Raw genomic sequence first — 14830 nt, forward strand, 5'->3', positions numbered from 1 at the left:
ACCCAAAGCAATCTACAGATTCAATGCAATCCCTATCAAATTACCACTGGCATTTTTCACAGAACTAGAACAAAAAATCTTAAAATTTGTATGGAGACACAAAAGACCCCGAATAGCCAAAGCGGTCTTGAGGGAAAAAAACGGAGCTGGAGGAATCAGACTCCCTGACTTCAGACTATACTACAAAGCTACAGTAATCAAGACAATATGGTACTGGCACAAAAACAGAAACATAGATCAATGGAACAGAATAGAAAGCCCAGAGAAAAACCCACGCACCTATGGTCAACTAATCTATGACAAAGGAGGCAAGGATATACAATGGAGAAAAGACAGTCTCTTCAATAAGTGGTGCTGGGAAAACTGGACAGCTACATGTAAAAGAATGAAATTAGAACACTCCCTAACATCATACACAAAAATAAACTCAAAATGGATTAGAGACCTAAATGTAAGACCAGACACTTTAAAACTCTCAGAGGAAAACACAGGAAGAACACTCTTTGACATAAATCACAGCAAGAACTTTTTTGATCCACCTCCTAGAGTAATGGAAATAAAAACAAAAATAAACAAATGGGACCTAATGAAACTTAGAAGCTTTTGCACAGGCAAGGGAACTACAAACAAGACGAAAAGAGAACCATCAGAATGGGAGAAAATATTTGCAAACTAATCAACGGACAAAGGATTAATCTCCAAAATATATAAACAGCTCATGCAGCTCAATATTAAAAAAACAAACAACCCAATCCAAAAATGGGCAGAAGACCTAAATAGACATTTCTCCAAAGAAGACATACAGATGGCCAGGAAGCACAAGAAAAGCTGCTCAACATCACTAATTATTAGAGAAATACAAATCAAAACTACAATGAGGTATCACCTCACACCAGTTAGAATGGGCATCGTCAGAAAATCTACAAACAACAAATGCTGGAGAGGGTGTGGAGAAAAGGGAACCCTCTTGCACTGTTGGTGGGAATGTAAATTGATACAGCCACTATGGAGAACAGTACGGTGGTCCCTTAAAAAAGTAAAAATAGAATTACCATGTGATCCAGCAATCCCACTACTGGGCATCTACCCAGAGAAATCCATAATTCAAAAAGACACATGCACCCCAATGTTCATTGCAGCACTATTTACAATAGCCAGGTCATGGAAGCAACCTAAATGCCCATTGACAGACGAATGGATAAAGAAGATGTAGTACATATATACAATGGAATATTACTCAGCCATAAAACGGAACGAAATTGGGTCATTTGTAGAGACGTGGATGGATCCAGGGACTGTCATACAGAGTGAAGTAAGTCAGGAAGAGAAAAACAAATATCGTATATTAACGCATATATGTATAACCTAGAAAAATGGTACAGATGAACCGGTTTGCAGGGCAGAAATTGAGACAAAGATGTAGAGAAGAAACGTATGGACACCAAGGGGGGAAAGTGGTGGGGGAGGGGTGGTGGTGGTGTGATGAATTGGGAGATTGGAATTGACATATATACACTAATATGTATAAAATAGATAACTAATAAGAACCTGCGGTATAAAAAAATAAATAAAATAAAATTCAAAAACAACAAAAGCGAGGGGAGGTGAAGACAGAGATAAGAATACAATGAGTAAGAAGGTAGGGACTTCCTGCAGTTTAATACCAAGAGCAATATTTTAGTCCTGAGCCCCCTTTTGCGTTTTCCTTTTCTTCTTTTTTGCCAGTTGCTAGAACAGGCCTCCTCCTTGGCTTTTCCCTGCCAATTCTTTCTACCTCCAACCGGGAAGTACAGCCACTGATCTTTCCCTGCCAATTCTTTCTACCTCCAACCGGGAAGTACAGCCACTGATCTACTGTAAAACAGAACTCAGTCCCACAGTTTTCTCACTACCTGCCTGCTCCTATGATAAACAGAACATCTTTCTGAGGTTTTCTAAATTTATTTTTGCAGAAATTTCTTGAAAGTTACTTGTATACATCATAACACTTTATCCCAAATGTATCAGCCAAATATATATTCTTTAAAGTGAAGAAACTTAATATCAGTACTATTAAATAAATGTATATAGACCGTATTCAGATTTCCCTGACTTCCCCAAAAGGTTCTTTATAGCTTTCTTCTCCCAGATGAGGAGCCAATCAACATTTACACATAGCACTGAGTTTCATGTATCTTTAGCCTTTTTTGTCTTCCATGATATTGCTATTTTTTAAGAGTCTGAACCAACTGTTTTATAAAATATCTTTCAATTTGCATTTGTCTGATGGTTTCCTCACCTACAGAGTGTTCTTGCCAAAAATGATTAATCATGATTAGAATCAGGTTAAATATTTGGCAAGAGTAACATATAGGTGACATGTCATTTACAATTCATCACATGACAGCAGTTTGTCCCATCATGATAGGAGTCAGGACTTAGTAAAAGCAGTATCTCCAGGTTTCCTCTTTGTAATTAATAAGTAAACTGTGGATCAGATTGTGTGACTATTGTTCCTGAGTAGTTTTTCATCTAATGATTTTAACATCCATTGATGATTCTTGACTGAATTATTATTATTATTATTATTTTTTTACAGCTACTTTATTTATTTATTTATGGCTGTGTTGGGTCTTCGGTTCGTGCGAGGGCTTTCTCTAGTTGCGGCAAGTGGGGGCCACTCTTCATCGCGGTGCGGGGACCGCTCTTCATCGCGGTGCGCGGGCCTTTCACTATCGCGGCCCCTCCCGTTGCGGGGCACAGGCTCCAGACGCGCAGGCTCAGTAGTTGTGGCTCACGGGCCCAGCAGCTCCGTGGCATGTGGGATCTTCCCAGACCAGGGCTCGAACCCGTGTCCCCTGCATTAGCAGGCAGATTCTCAACCACTGCGCCACCAGGGAAGCCCCTGAATTATTACTATAGTGGTTGTAAAGTCTAAACTTTTAAAAATTACTAAAAACAGTGAGATAACAGGCAAACTTGGAGAAAAAAATAATGGTGAATTATAATTCTTAAACTAAAACAAAAAACTCACAATAAAATTTACATCAGGGGGCTTCCCTGGTGGTGCAGTGGTTGAGAATCTGCCTGCCAATGCAGGGGACACGGGTTCGAGCCCTGGTCTGGGAAGATCCCACATGCCACGGAGCAACTGGGCCCGTGAGCCACAATTACTGAGCCTGCGCGTTTGGAGCCTGTGCTCCGCAACAAGAGAGGCCGCGATGGTGAGAGGCCCGCGCACCGCGATGAAGAGTGGTCCCCACTTGCCGCAACTAGAGAAAGCCCTCGCACAGAAACAAAGACTCAACACAGTCATAAATAAATAAATAAATAAATAAATAAATAAAAGAACGTGAATTTCTTTAAAAAAAAAAAAAAATTTACATCAGGTATTCTCTACAACAGTAATAAAATGCCAGTCAGAGAACTATTCGTTATCATCAGAAAAGAAAACCCGCACCAGAATGAAAATCAAAGCACTGCTTCCTTCACCGAGAATGTCTTACACAAAAAAAAGTCAGCTGAACTAAACAGTTGTGCTTAATGACATTATTATTTGCATTCGGGTTCAAGCTCTACATCTCCTCACAGCTGAGTAACAAATATTTCCTAGACAGGCAACTTGTCCAGGGGACCACATTGTGAAATACGTTTCTTCTCTCTACAACCATATTTCATCTTTTCTTTTTAAACCCTACTCTCTCTACTTTTAATTACAGGGCTGATGCTCCAAAGTCCTTCCTTCTATAACTAAGGTTCCCTATTGTATGCAATTTCTCTCTTTTCACTTAGACAAGGTAAGAGGAAATAAGGCCTCAAATGATAAGAGGTAATCTTTGAATTATAAGTAAAAAAAATCTAGGAGGGCATAATCTTTTTATGTATTCACGAAAGAAGTAGACTCAGTATCTATTTTTTCCCCCTTCTGCCCAACAGGGTATTATACGCACTTCTACACCATGGTGTGGGTGGGCAAGGAACAGAAGGGCACTAGAAATGAGCAGATAAAATTGGGAAGGGGAGAAGAGTAAAAATTGGGGATTTACCCTGCTCTGTTACCTTCCCATCCTCCTGGCCTTCTTCCAAAGATCCCTCCAGAGGGGAGAAGTGGTGACCCATTAGGGGCTGTATGACAGGGAAGGAAAATTCCAGCCAATAGCTCTTTTGGTCCCTCTCTAAGAAGCAATTCATATGTAAGGAATGTGTGTCTGTTGTGAACTACTTATATACCAACATCATGGCATAAGAACCCTTTAGGAGATTTATCTAAAATCGGATTCTTTTAATCTCTCTCCCAACTGCCTATCATTAGCACAGTCTACAGCAGAAAGAGATTAATAGAAAACTAATTCTTTAATCTGCTCACTACTTTCTAATTCCTGAACACCTAAGCCATTTACAACAACCACATTAGATCCCAAGAATTTCTTACCATTTTTGCTTTCCTTCAAAGTCAAAGAAGCTTGGTTTAGGAGTATTGCAATTTCCAACTTTGACCTAAATCAAGCGGGAGAGGGGTAAAATCAAGAACTTATTTTTCAAAGAAATGTCAGAGAAACTTCTAATTTTTAAATCTAGTAACTTCGTAACTACAGGTTAAACTTCGTAACTATAGGTTAGAAAATATCTGCATCATATAAAATAACAAAATTTAACATGCTTTGCAAAAGCAAACCAAAAAAACTTTAAATACAGGCTGCTTTGGCTTACTGCATAAAACAACTGTTATCTAACAGTGTAATACATTAAAAAAAAATTTTTTTTAAAGGGGTGACAAACAGTGCATTCCTAAATTAGTAGACAAATTATATATATAAAACAAATTATAAATATAGATTATGCAATCCTTATTACCATTTGTAATGTAGAAGAATTTTTAAACATGCAATAAACAAGCTTTAAAGTACAGTTTATCAGAATTCATCATACCGTCTGTCTATGTTGATTCTCATAACACTATCAGCATTTTATCTCTCTCAAATTCCAGGATAAAGCACACTATTTTTAACGTGCCCTATTATGAAACTAGTCAATATAAATTTAGATGCTAAAAGCCACACACAAAAATTTTCAAGGTTTCTCAATAACATAAATTCTATTTATTCCACAATAATCTTCTCTTGTTTGTGGTCAATACTTATCTCCAATCCTCAAACACTTGTAGTTAAACTACACAGTAATTATTTTCATTGTGAATAAGCATAAGTGAAATTCACGCAAGTGTAGAATTCACTACACAGCTGGATTCCCACTGCGAGCAGTAATCTCTCTTTCTGATGAACCATCACAGCACTTACTCTCTGATGGCACTTTTCACTTTCACCTTGTGTTAGCAAGGTTTGTGTAGTCTCATCTTGCTATTAGAATATAGCCTCTAAGAAACCATTCTTAAGTCGCTCATTGCACATAACATAGTGTCTAATTTAAGGCAGTAAAAAAAAAAGTTTGTTGCATATAGAATGAATACATTAGGCATGTGTTCAACAAAATACCTGTTTTCCCTAAAGCTAAATACCACAATCTGGACCCCACCTACTTCTCAAAGACTTTCCCACTACCTCCTTCTACTCTTACACACTTGCGTTCTGCTAAAATCAAATTGATGGTCTACTCACTAACCAGACTGATCTATACAACTGCATTTAGAATTTTTATTCTATTTTGCTCATGTTATTTCCCTCACCTAAAAAGACTCCTCTTCTCTCAGCTTTTCAAAATGCTAAATCTCCTTGCAGTCCCACTCAAGGTTCAAATTCTAAGAACCCTTTCCATCTACAATGATCTCATCCATCTCTGATTTCCTAACAACCATCATCTCTATCATTTGCTTAGCCATTAATCACATGGCCCTCTGGCTGTTATTAAAATGTACATTTACACAGGGGCAGCCCTGTTATGATGGGACGAGGGAAGAAATGATGAAAGAGCAGGAGCTGCTTTTCTTGAACAATCACCATAAACCAAAAGTTACACATATGTATGTCAAATGAGCCACACAACAATCCTGTTAGGCTTGCTATTACAAATTCATTCTATAAAAAGCTCACACATGAGTAAATCTTGAATTAGGAGTCAAGACTTGACTCCAGGTCCAGCAGACACCAAAGTCCAATATCACTCTACTATACAACACTCTGTTTTATATGCCACATAGAATCTAGGCTTCAGTTCTGGCATCTCTAAAATCACTTGAACCACTGTGTTAGAAATATGAAATGAGATAAACTACTAGGCATCATAAAAATAGCAGTTATTACTATTTGTGTTTTTTTATCCAGACAACAGCCAGTGGCAGAAACAAATACCAGTATCTATCCTTCCTTTCTCCTATGGTAATAGAAGCCTCAGCCGGACACATGGTCATTGAGCTGAACATTACATGTGGCCATGCAACTTCTGCCCAGGTTCAGGGGGCTGGATGTATGTGAAAGTGATATAAATATCTTCCTTAAAAGGAAAGGGGGGCTTGTTCTTCCCTTTCCCTCTGCCCTGGCTAGAACATGCGTATGGTGAGCCATCTCTGGCCATGGGAAGAGAATCTTAGGGCAGCAGTTCACAAACCTTTTGGTCTCATAATCGCTTTACACTCTTAGAAACTGAGCCCCCCAAAGAGCTTTTGTTTATGTGGGTTATATCTATCAATATTTACCAGATTAGGAATGAAAAGAAATTTTAAAATATGTATTAATTCATTTAAAAATAATAAACTCATTACATGTTAACATATATAAAAAAATTTTATGAAAAATATATATCTTAAAGCAAAAAAAATTTAGTGAGAAAAGTGACAGTGTTTTACATTTTGCAAATCTCTTTACTGTCTGCCTTAATAGAAGGCATGTGTATTCTACTTCTGCATTCAATCTATTGCAGTATATGCTGTTTTGGTTGAAGTAAATGAAGAAAATTCAACTTCACACAGATATGCTGTTAGAAAAGAAAAGTATTTTAGTAGCATTTTCAGATAATTGTGGATACTCGCCTTTGATATCACACCAAAACTAAACAAGTGGCAGTTTCTTTAAGGTTAATTGCAATGTGGAATCTGAAGTGATACCAACAAATTTTTCACACTGTTACATTAAAATCCACTGGTCTGACCTGCACTTTCAATGTATCTTTTATCCACACATAATTTGTAACCTCACTCCCTGAAATATTTGAAAACACAGTTCACTGAGTTATGCAGATCTTCCAAATGTCACAATTCATTATACGTACAATACCGGAAGTTCACAATCATTAAAACCTCCACTAATCTTATCAAAAATGTTTTCCAGTATTAGGAAGCTGTCAAGATCGGGTGGCAGATACAGATTTTCCAAACTTAATTTTCACTTGAAGGCTCAAATGTTGTCACTGGCAACAAATACTGTCAGCTGTTTTCCTTGAAGTGACAGGCTGACTTCACTCATTTTCAAGAAACTGTATGCCAAATGCTCAAATCTGAATAAGCATAGTTTATCAGTGAGTTGCTCTGTTAAGTAAAAATCATGTTTCATGTGTGTAGCTCAACTTGCAACCAAAAATTACACAGGTGTTTTTCCTCAAAACAACCAACATAATTCAGTATGCAGGAGAAGTATTTTGTGTGTACCCCCATTTCATCACACACAATATTAAAAAGATATGTACTCAAGAGTTAATACTGAATAAAAATCAATAATTTTCACTGCTTCATCAAAGACATTTTAAAGTGAAACTGGCCTTTTTTTTTTTTTAACTCAGAGTACATAGTGGTTAAAAAAAAATAACTACTAGTACAGTCTGCTGCCACTGCCTTGATTCATGCTAACACATCAGCAGTTTTATCTGCCATGACAGCACAGAAAAAAGGCAAATACAAGCATATCTCGTTTTACTGCACTTTGCTTCACTGTGCTTTGCAGACACTGCGTTTTTCACAAATTAAAGGTTTGTGGACACCCTGTATCAAGCAAGTCTATCGGCACCATTTTTCCAATAGCATGTGCTCACTTCATGTCCCTGGGTTACATTTTGCTAATTCTCCCAATATTTCAAACCCTCCACTAGCGAAAAGATTATGAGTCACTGAAGGCTCAGATGATGGTTAGCATTTTTTAGCAATAAAGTATTTTTTAATTGAGGTATATACATTTTTTAGACATAACACTTTTGCACACTTAATGGACTACAGTATAGTATAAATATAACTTTTATATGCATTGGGAAACCAAAACATTCACATGACTCACTTTATTGTGCTATTTGCTTTATTGCAGTGGTCTACAACTGAACCCTTGATATCTCTGACGTATGCCTGTAGTGTCTTGGTATTATTATGAAAATAGTTTTGACTTTATATTCTGTGAAAGTCTGAGGGATTATCAGGGGACCATAGTTTGAGAACTGCTGCCTTGAGGGATGGCTGAACTACAAGATAGACAAAGACTAAGCCCCTGGATGATCACATGAAACAGAAGCACCCTATCAGCCCTAGATCACCTACCTCCAGACCATTATGTGAGATGAAAATAAAAGTTCAGCAGCTGACCCTGTATCCTCACTGATACAGAAGCTTCTGTATTCCCAAATTCAAAGAATAGTTCTGGATCCAGAAAGACTGGGAAAATAAAACTACAGGATTTTAGGACATCGTGAGTAAGTTTCCAAATCAGGGATGATGAATCCTAAGCTATGAAACAGTTATAAAATGCAGCACTTTAACAGAGCATCATCTAAACTCTGTTCTCTCTGATATATATATGATGTATCAAGTGCCCCTGAAACAGAATATTTCAACAAAGTTTGCCAATGGTAAATGCCAGTGAATCAAGTGTACCCAGGTTAAAGTAGGAGGACATGCTGAGTATCCCCACTTGTGCTAGTGCTGAAGGTTCCTCAACAGGAGCTTGAAATTTTCATTGTCTTCTAGTTTCACAGGTGTCAATTAGTTATCTTTTGCTGGGAGAGTGCAGGCTAATGCATGGAGGACCAAACAAACCCTGTTAATTGGTGTGATCTTTCTGAAACTACACTAAAAGATAATTGTGCAGCCATAGGCTTATCCAAGACTAAAAGAGCTATTATGTTATGTTAGGGCTCTGCCTGAGAAAATAAGGTTCACATCTCAGCTTATTTTCAGCCTCTTCCTGCTGACAAAATAGAGTGCTATTTGGAATAAAAAATGTTATTATTTTATGATAAAGGTTGATTTTATGAGAAATGTAATTATTTTATGAGAAATTCTGATCCACCATACAGGAATTATATTGGACTTTCAACTTTGTTATTCTATCAAAGATGCTATTTTTAATACTGCCACAGAATTCTGATAAAAACAAAATATTTAGAAGAGATTGATAAACACTGTGTGCCCTAACATATCTAAGTAAGCATAATCTTATTCTCCAATAACAAGGAATTTTATTTCCAGAAACAGAATATCTCTAACCACACTGATGTCAACAGGGTGGGGAACACACGCCTCTTCCAGACTATCTGGGTGAAGTATACTTGAGACAGAGTGGCTGCCAGCTGACAGGTGACTATAGTTCACTGATGACTCGCAATATCAGATATTTAATAATGATGATGCTAATATCAATAAAGATATGTCATAGAAAGAAAAACAATGTTTTTAGGAAATCTGGAGAAAATTCGTCTTATACTGCCCAGAGAATCATCAGTCAGCCATGTTACTGGTCCAAGTGCAATGCTCAATAAATTCTTGTTAAATAACTGGAAGTCTCGTTTTAATGTTATTAGGACAGGATAAATGACCAAAGAGAAAACAGATATCCAGGACTTTTGCGTGAAAACAAATTCTGAGGCCAATTCAGGCGTATTTTCATTCAACACTATAATTTATACCATTTGTTCCTACCAGCTATATCTCTCAGGTCACTTTAACTGATATTCATCAATCTTCAAAAGAAGATTCATCTCTACTTAGTATATTCAGTCTAAGAATACAGAGGGACCCCACAACTTTTTTTTTTTTTTTTAAAGAATACAGGGGGAAACAGATACCAAGAGGCATAAAATGGGCTGTTATCCACAACTTCATTCCTTCCAGTGTTCCAAAGAGCTGGAGTTTTCCTGAACTGTTATTTAACTCTCGTGAGCGATTTTTCACATGTTTAAATCTAAACACCTCAAGCAACTTTGTCTCTTGATGGCAAGTGTCATGATGCTTTTGCTTCTCTGCATCCCCCACAGGCATAACACCCAAGTGTTTGGCCATAAAAGATGCTGAACAAGTATTTGTCGATTATGATAAAGCAATTATTTTTCTAACCCAATTACTCTTTGAGGATAAATTAAAGATGTCTCATATGACATTATTATTATTATTTCCATACTTCCAGGTAATCTTTGGAGTCTTAGAGTCAGGAGCTACAATCTGGTTCTTGTTCTGTATGACCCTAGGCAAGTTATCTACTCTCTCCGATTTCTCTATTCCTAAGAGAAGGGCATTATTTCATCTGGTGTTTTCTAGCTCTAAAATTTTTATAACTGTGTCTAACACAAGCATATTCAGCCAAAACATAAGTCTAAGACATTTAGGGTTAAAAAAAAAAAATCACAATAATAAAAGTAGTAATACTTTATTTTGCATCGCATCACCCTCTTTATTACAATCATATTATTCTCAGAAACTTTTTTTTAACATTACTACGTTTACTTGCAAACGACCCTCTGGCAAGAGTGAATGATAAATCTTGTTTGTAAATGTTCTGAAGCTGGTGAAAACGTAAGTGCAAGGCCACTGAGCAAGTCAGAGAAGACACAGAAAAACTGTCATTCAAGGTCAGCTAAATATCACTCCTAGGATAGCAGACAGGTCCTTTCCATGTCCAGAATGATGCTAATCCTTAGCAGATGATTAAAAAACAACACACACACACATACAAACTTCATTACACCTAGCCACTAACCAAGCACGTTTACTACCTGTTTTTTGGAGGAAACAGAAGGCCTGTGGTCGCTCTCCCGCATCCACCCCTTCCCTGCGACTTTACCTGCTTGTACCGGGCATACAGGTACAAGAGCTGCTCCCTGCTGGCCCCTTGAACCAGGCCTCGGAAGTGCGCGGCAGCCTTCTCAAACAGCTCTGTCAGGCTCTTGGACGCCTCGGTCTCCGGGCTCTGAAGGGATTCCACATCCACGGAGCCGTCCCCCGAGCTCAGCTCTCCGCCGCTGTCGCCCGTAGTGGCTCCCGCAGGCAGGAATGGCGAAGCCATGTGACCGCCTGTCTTCTTCAGACGGGGTGTGACGCCGGCTTGGGGGCCTGGCCCACCAGTCTCCGTCTTGAGCCCGAGCTCAAGTCGGACCCAAGCTCACTTACTCGCGCTCCTCGCTTAACTCTGCCTCCCTCTCTCCCCCTGCCCTCCCTGGGCGTGCGTAGCGGGCTCCACCACCCTCTGCAGCTCTCCCCCGCTGCCCGGTCTCTTCCGGCTACCCCTGGCTAACAGCGCGCTCGGGATAGGCCGGGTCCGTCCAACGGCGCGGCGGGGGTCGGCGAGAAGCAGCAGGAAGTCCTGGAGAGGGGGAGGCGGGGCGGCGTGAGCGCGGGGCGGCGTGAGCGCGGGGCGGCGTGAGCGGCAGAGCACGCGCCCGGAGCTACGGCCAGCGGCCTCTTTCGCACTGGGCGGGGGAAGCGTGGGTGGCTCTTCGTTGGGCACCGCTCCTATGTTGCGGGACTCATGCGACTGCACTGGGGGTACGCTGCTTGGAGAAACTGTCCTCAGTCATTGAGGTGTCTGTTAATCGTTTCGTTGAAAATACTAGGCCATCGGGTGTGGAGGAAGGAGGCCGTCTATTTGGTAGTGTAGCGATAGAAGCGGAGTCCTGGGAAACTTGGAGCTGAGGACGAAGGTTCCGCCTGCGCCCGCCTCCCAAGGTTATGTGTCCCGAGCGCCCCACATGGGCCTCGGATACCTGCATCCGTTGCTGGAGAGTTTGGTTCTAACTTGAATAGTGAATGAAAATTTGGGAGATGGGGCCTTCAGCGCCCAAATTGTGTGATTGGTCCAATCTCTCCGTGTCTTGCTTTGCATGCGTGCGTGACCCCCATCTCGCTGAGCTTTATGGGACCCCACCCACACCCCAGGGCCCTTAGCACGGTGCTTCTTCCCAGCTCAGCCTTTGCCACTGTGCTTTGGCAGACCCTGAAAAATTAAAACAAAAATGTACTACATAGTTCTGCCCTGAAGGAACTCAGAAAACTGCAGAAACTATAACGTGATTGTGATAGTGTCAAAGAAAATAGTCAATAACCAATCTGTAATAGGAGTAGAGGAGAGGACTTCCCTGGTGGCACAGTGCTTAAGAATCTGCCTGCCAATGCAGGGGACACGGGTTCGAGCCCTGGTCCGGGAAGATCCCACATACCACGGAGCAACTAAGCCCGTGTGCCACAACTACTGAAGCCGGCGCACCTAGAGCCCATGCTCCGCAACAAGAGAAGCCACTGCCAATGAGAAGCCTGCACACCATAAACGAAGACCCAATGCAGCCAAAGATAAATAAATAAATAAATTTAAAAAGAAAAAAAGAATAGAGGAGAGTTTTATTTGAGCCAAACTGAGGACTATAGTCCAGGAGCTAGCTTCTCGGTAGCTCTGAGGAACTGCTGTGGAGAAGCATGGTTTTCAGCACAATTTTATGTTCTTTCAGAAGAAAGAACATCAAACCTGATAGGAGTACATTCCTTCAGAGTTAAAAACAAACAAGAAAACAGATTAGCTTGTACACAGCAAGTTCGTATGGCTTTGGCACCTAGGAAAGGAGCCTTATCATCAAAGGAGTACTAGCATTGATGTCCCAGAAAGGGAGACTTTTATCTCTGTCTTCAAAACGGACATTCTGGGCTTCCCTGGTGGCGCAGTGGTTGAGAATCTGCTTGCCAATGCAGGGGACACGGGTTCGAGCCCTGGTCTGGGAAGATCCCACATGCCGCGGAGCAACTAGGCCCGTGAGCCACAACTACTGAGCCTGCGCGTCTGGAGCCTGTGCTCCACAACAAGAGAGGCCGCAATAGTGAGAGGCCCGCGCACCGCGATGAAGAGTGGCCCCCACTTGCCGCAGCTAGAGAAAGCCCTCGCACAGAAACGAGGGCCCAACACAGCCAAAAATAAATTAAAAAAAAAAAAGGACATTCTTTACTTCTGGACGGTGCACTCTTTTCTTCATTGGTTAGAGCAGATGTACAATGCATGTTGATGGGCTACAAGGCAGGCTGTTCTAGATAGCATAAAGTTCAAGCCAAGTTACGTATAAGCTAGAGTGACTTCCCCATACCTCAATATGTGAAAATTTCTTCCATCAATAGTTAAGTTTTACTGAGTGGTTATTATGTCCTAAGTGTTGTTAAAAACAACAACAACAACATTATATTAATTTAGTTCTCAAAACACTGTAATAAGCACCATCAGAATGGTACAAAGAAAGTGTTCTAAAGAATGGTTATTCACTGTTTGGGGTTAGGCTTTAGATAGGTGGACAGGGGAGAAGGGGTAGACAGGGTGAGAGAACAAAGAAAAAAGGCAGGAAGATGAGAAAGCTTGGATCAGGATTCAACAAACATTCCTTGAGTATCCCAGATGTACCACTGTTAGTCCCTGCTCTCAGGGCACTCACGGTCCAGTCAAGGGATGGCTGATGAACAAAGTCTTGTCATTAAAAAGTGATAATAGTAACTTATTGATTCCCTTACTGTTTAAGGGAGTTAATCCTTACTGCTTAAGGTAGGTACAGTTATTTCCAGTTTAGACAGGAAATCAGCACAGAGTGGTTAAGTAACTTGCCCAAGGCTGCACAGCTAATAAGTAGCGAAACAAGGGAAAAATCAAAGTTGTAAGTTGTTTTAGTCAGAAATTAGCCTGCATATGGTGTAATGATAGACGATGAATCTGAAAAGTAGACTGAAGGGAAGGTACATGGACCTTTATATATCTCTGTGGAATTTTTATTAGAAATGGGAATTACGTATTATCAACGGTTTTTTCGGCAGCCCTGGAGATTATGTTTTTTTCTACTTTAATCTTTTTTTTTTTAAGTTTTGGGGGTTTTTTAAAATTTTTTATTTATTTATTTATGGCTGTGTTGGGTCTTCGTTTCTGTGTGAGGGCTTTCTCTAGTTGCGGCAAGTGGGGGCCACTCTTCATCGCGGTGCGCGGGCCTCTCATTATCGCGGCCTCTCTTGTTGCGGAGCACAGGCTCCAGACGCACAGGCTCAGTAATTGTGGTTCACGGGCCTAGTTGCTCCGCGGCATGTGGGATCTTCCCAGACCAGGGCTCGAACCCGTGTCCCCTGCATTGGCAGGCAGATTCTCAACCACTGCGCCACCAGGGAAGCCCTACTTTAATCTTTTAAAGGAAATATTAATAAAGTTTCTATTTCAATGAATTATATGAAGAATGATATTAATAAATTAATAAGAACTTAATGAATTATATTAAGAAACACTAATAAATTAATATAAATGTTAATGTGTTATGTTAATAGATTTCCTAATGTTGAATTACACTTCTATTCCTGGAATAAACTCACTCTGGTCTTGGTCCTGCTTTTTTGTTTGTTTTTTAACTATTTCTAGGTTCAGTTTGCTAATATTTTCTTTAGTATCTCCACAGCCCTATTTAAAGATGACTGACAGTTTTCCTTTTTGTTCTGTCCTTTCTCAATTTTGTGTCAGGGTAATAGTAGACCTGTAGAATATATTTAGAAGTTTTCACCTTTTTCTGTATTCTGCAACAGTATAAATAACATGGGAATAGAGCAAGCACAAATCTCATGGCTGGTGGGAGTGTAAATTGATACAACCACTTTGGGAAAATGTTTGGCACTATTTACTAAAGGTAAACATGAGCAATTCTACTTCTA

General features: G+C 40.0%; 1 protein-coding gene across 4 annotated transcripts in view; it reads right to left on the bottom strand.

The window, feature by feature from the left end:
- Window positions 1-11728, bottom strand: part of ACBD6 (acyl-CoA binding domain containing 6) — a 242340-nt gene extending 230612 nt beyond the window's left edge. For 2 of the 4 annotated variants that reach the window (XM_007188192.3, XM_057557063.1), the window contains exons 1-2: window positions 10965-11727; window positions 4412-4476 (exon numbers count right to left, since the gene is read on the bottom strand). In XM_007188192.3, the coding sequence (XP_007188254.1) occupies window positions 4412-4476; window positions 10965-11186 (287 nt within the window). In that variant the 5' untranslated portion in view covers window positions 11187-11727. Of the gene's footprint in view, window positions 1-4411; window positions 4477-10964 lie in introns of all 4 variants that reach the window. The other 2 variants (XM_007188191.2, XM_057557062.1) reach the window with 2 other exon arrangements.
- Window positions 11729-14830: the final 3102 nt, after the last annotated feature.

This window comes from Balaenoptera acutorostrata, chromosome 1, assembly GCF_949987535.1.
Source record: "Balaenoptera acutorostrata chromosome 1, mBalAcu1.1, whole genome shotgun sequence".
Classification (NCBI taxonomy): domain Eukaryota; kingdom Metazoa; phylum Chordata; class Mammalia; order Artiodactyla; family Balaenopteridae; genus Balaenoptera; species Balaenoptera acutorostrata.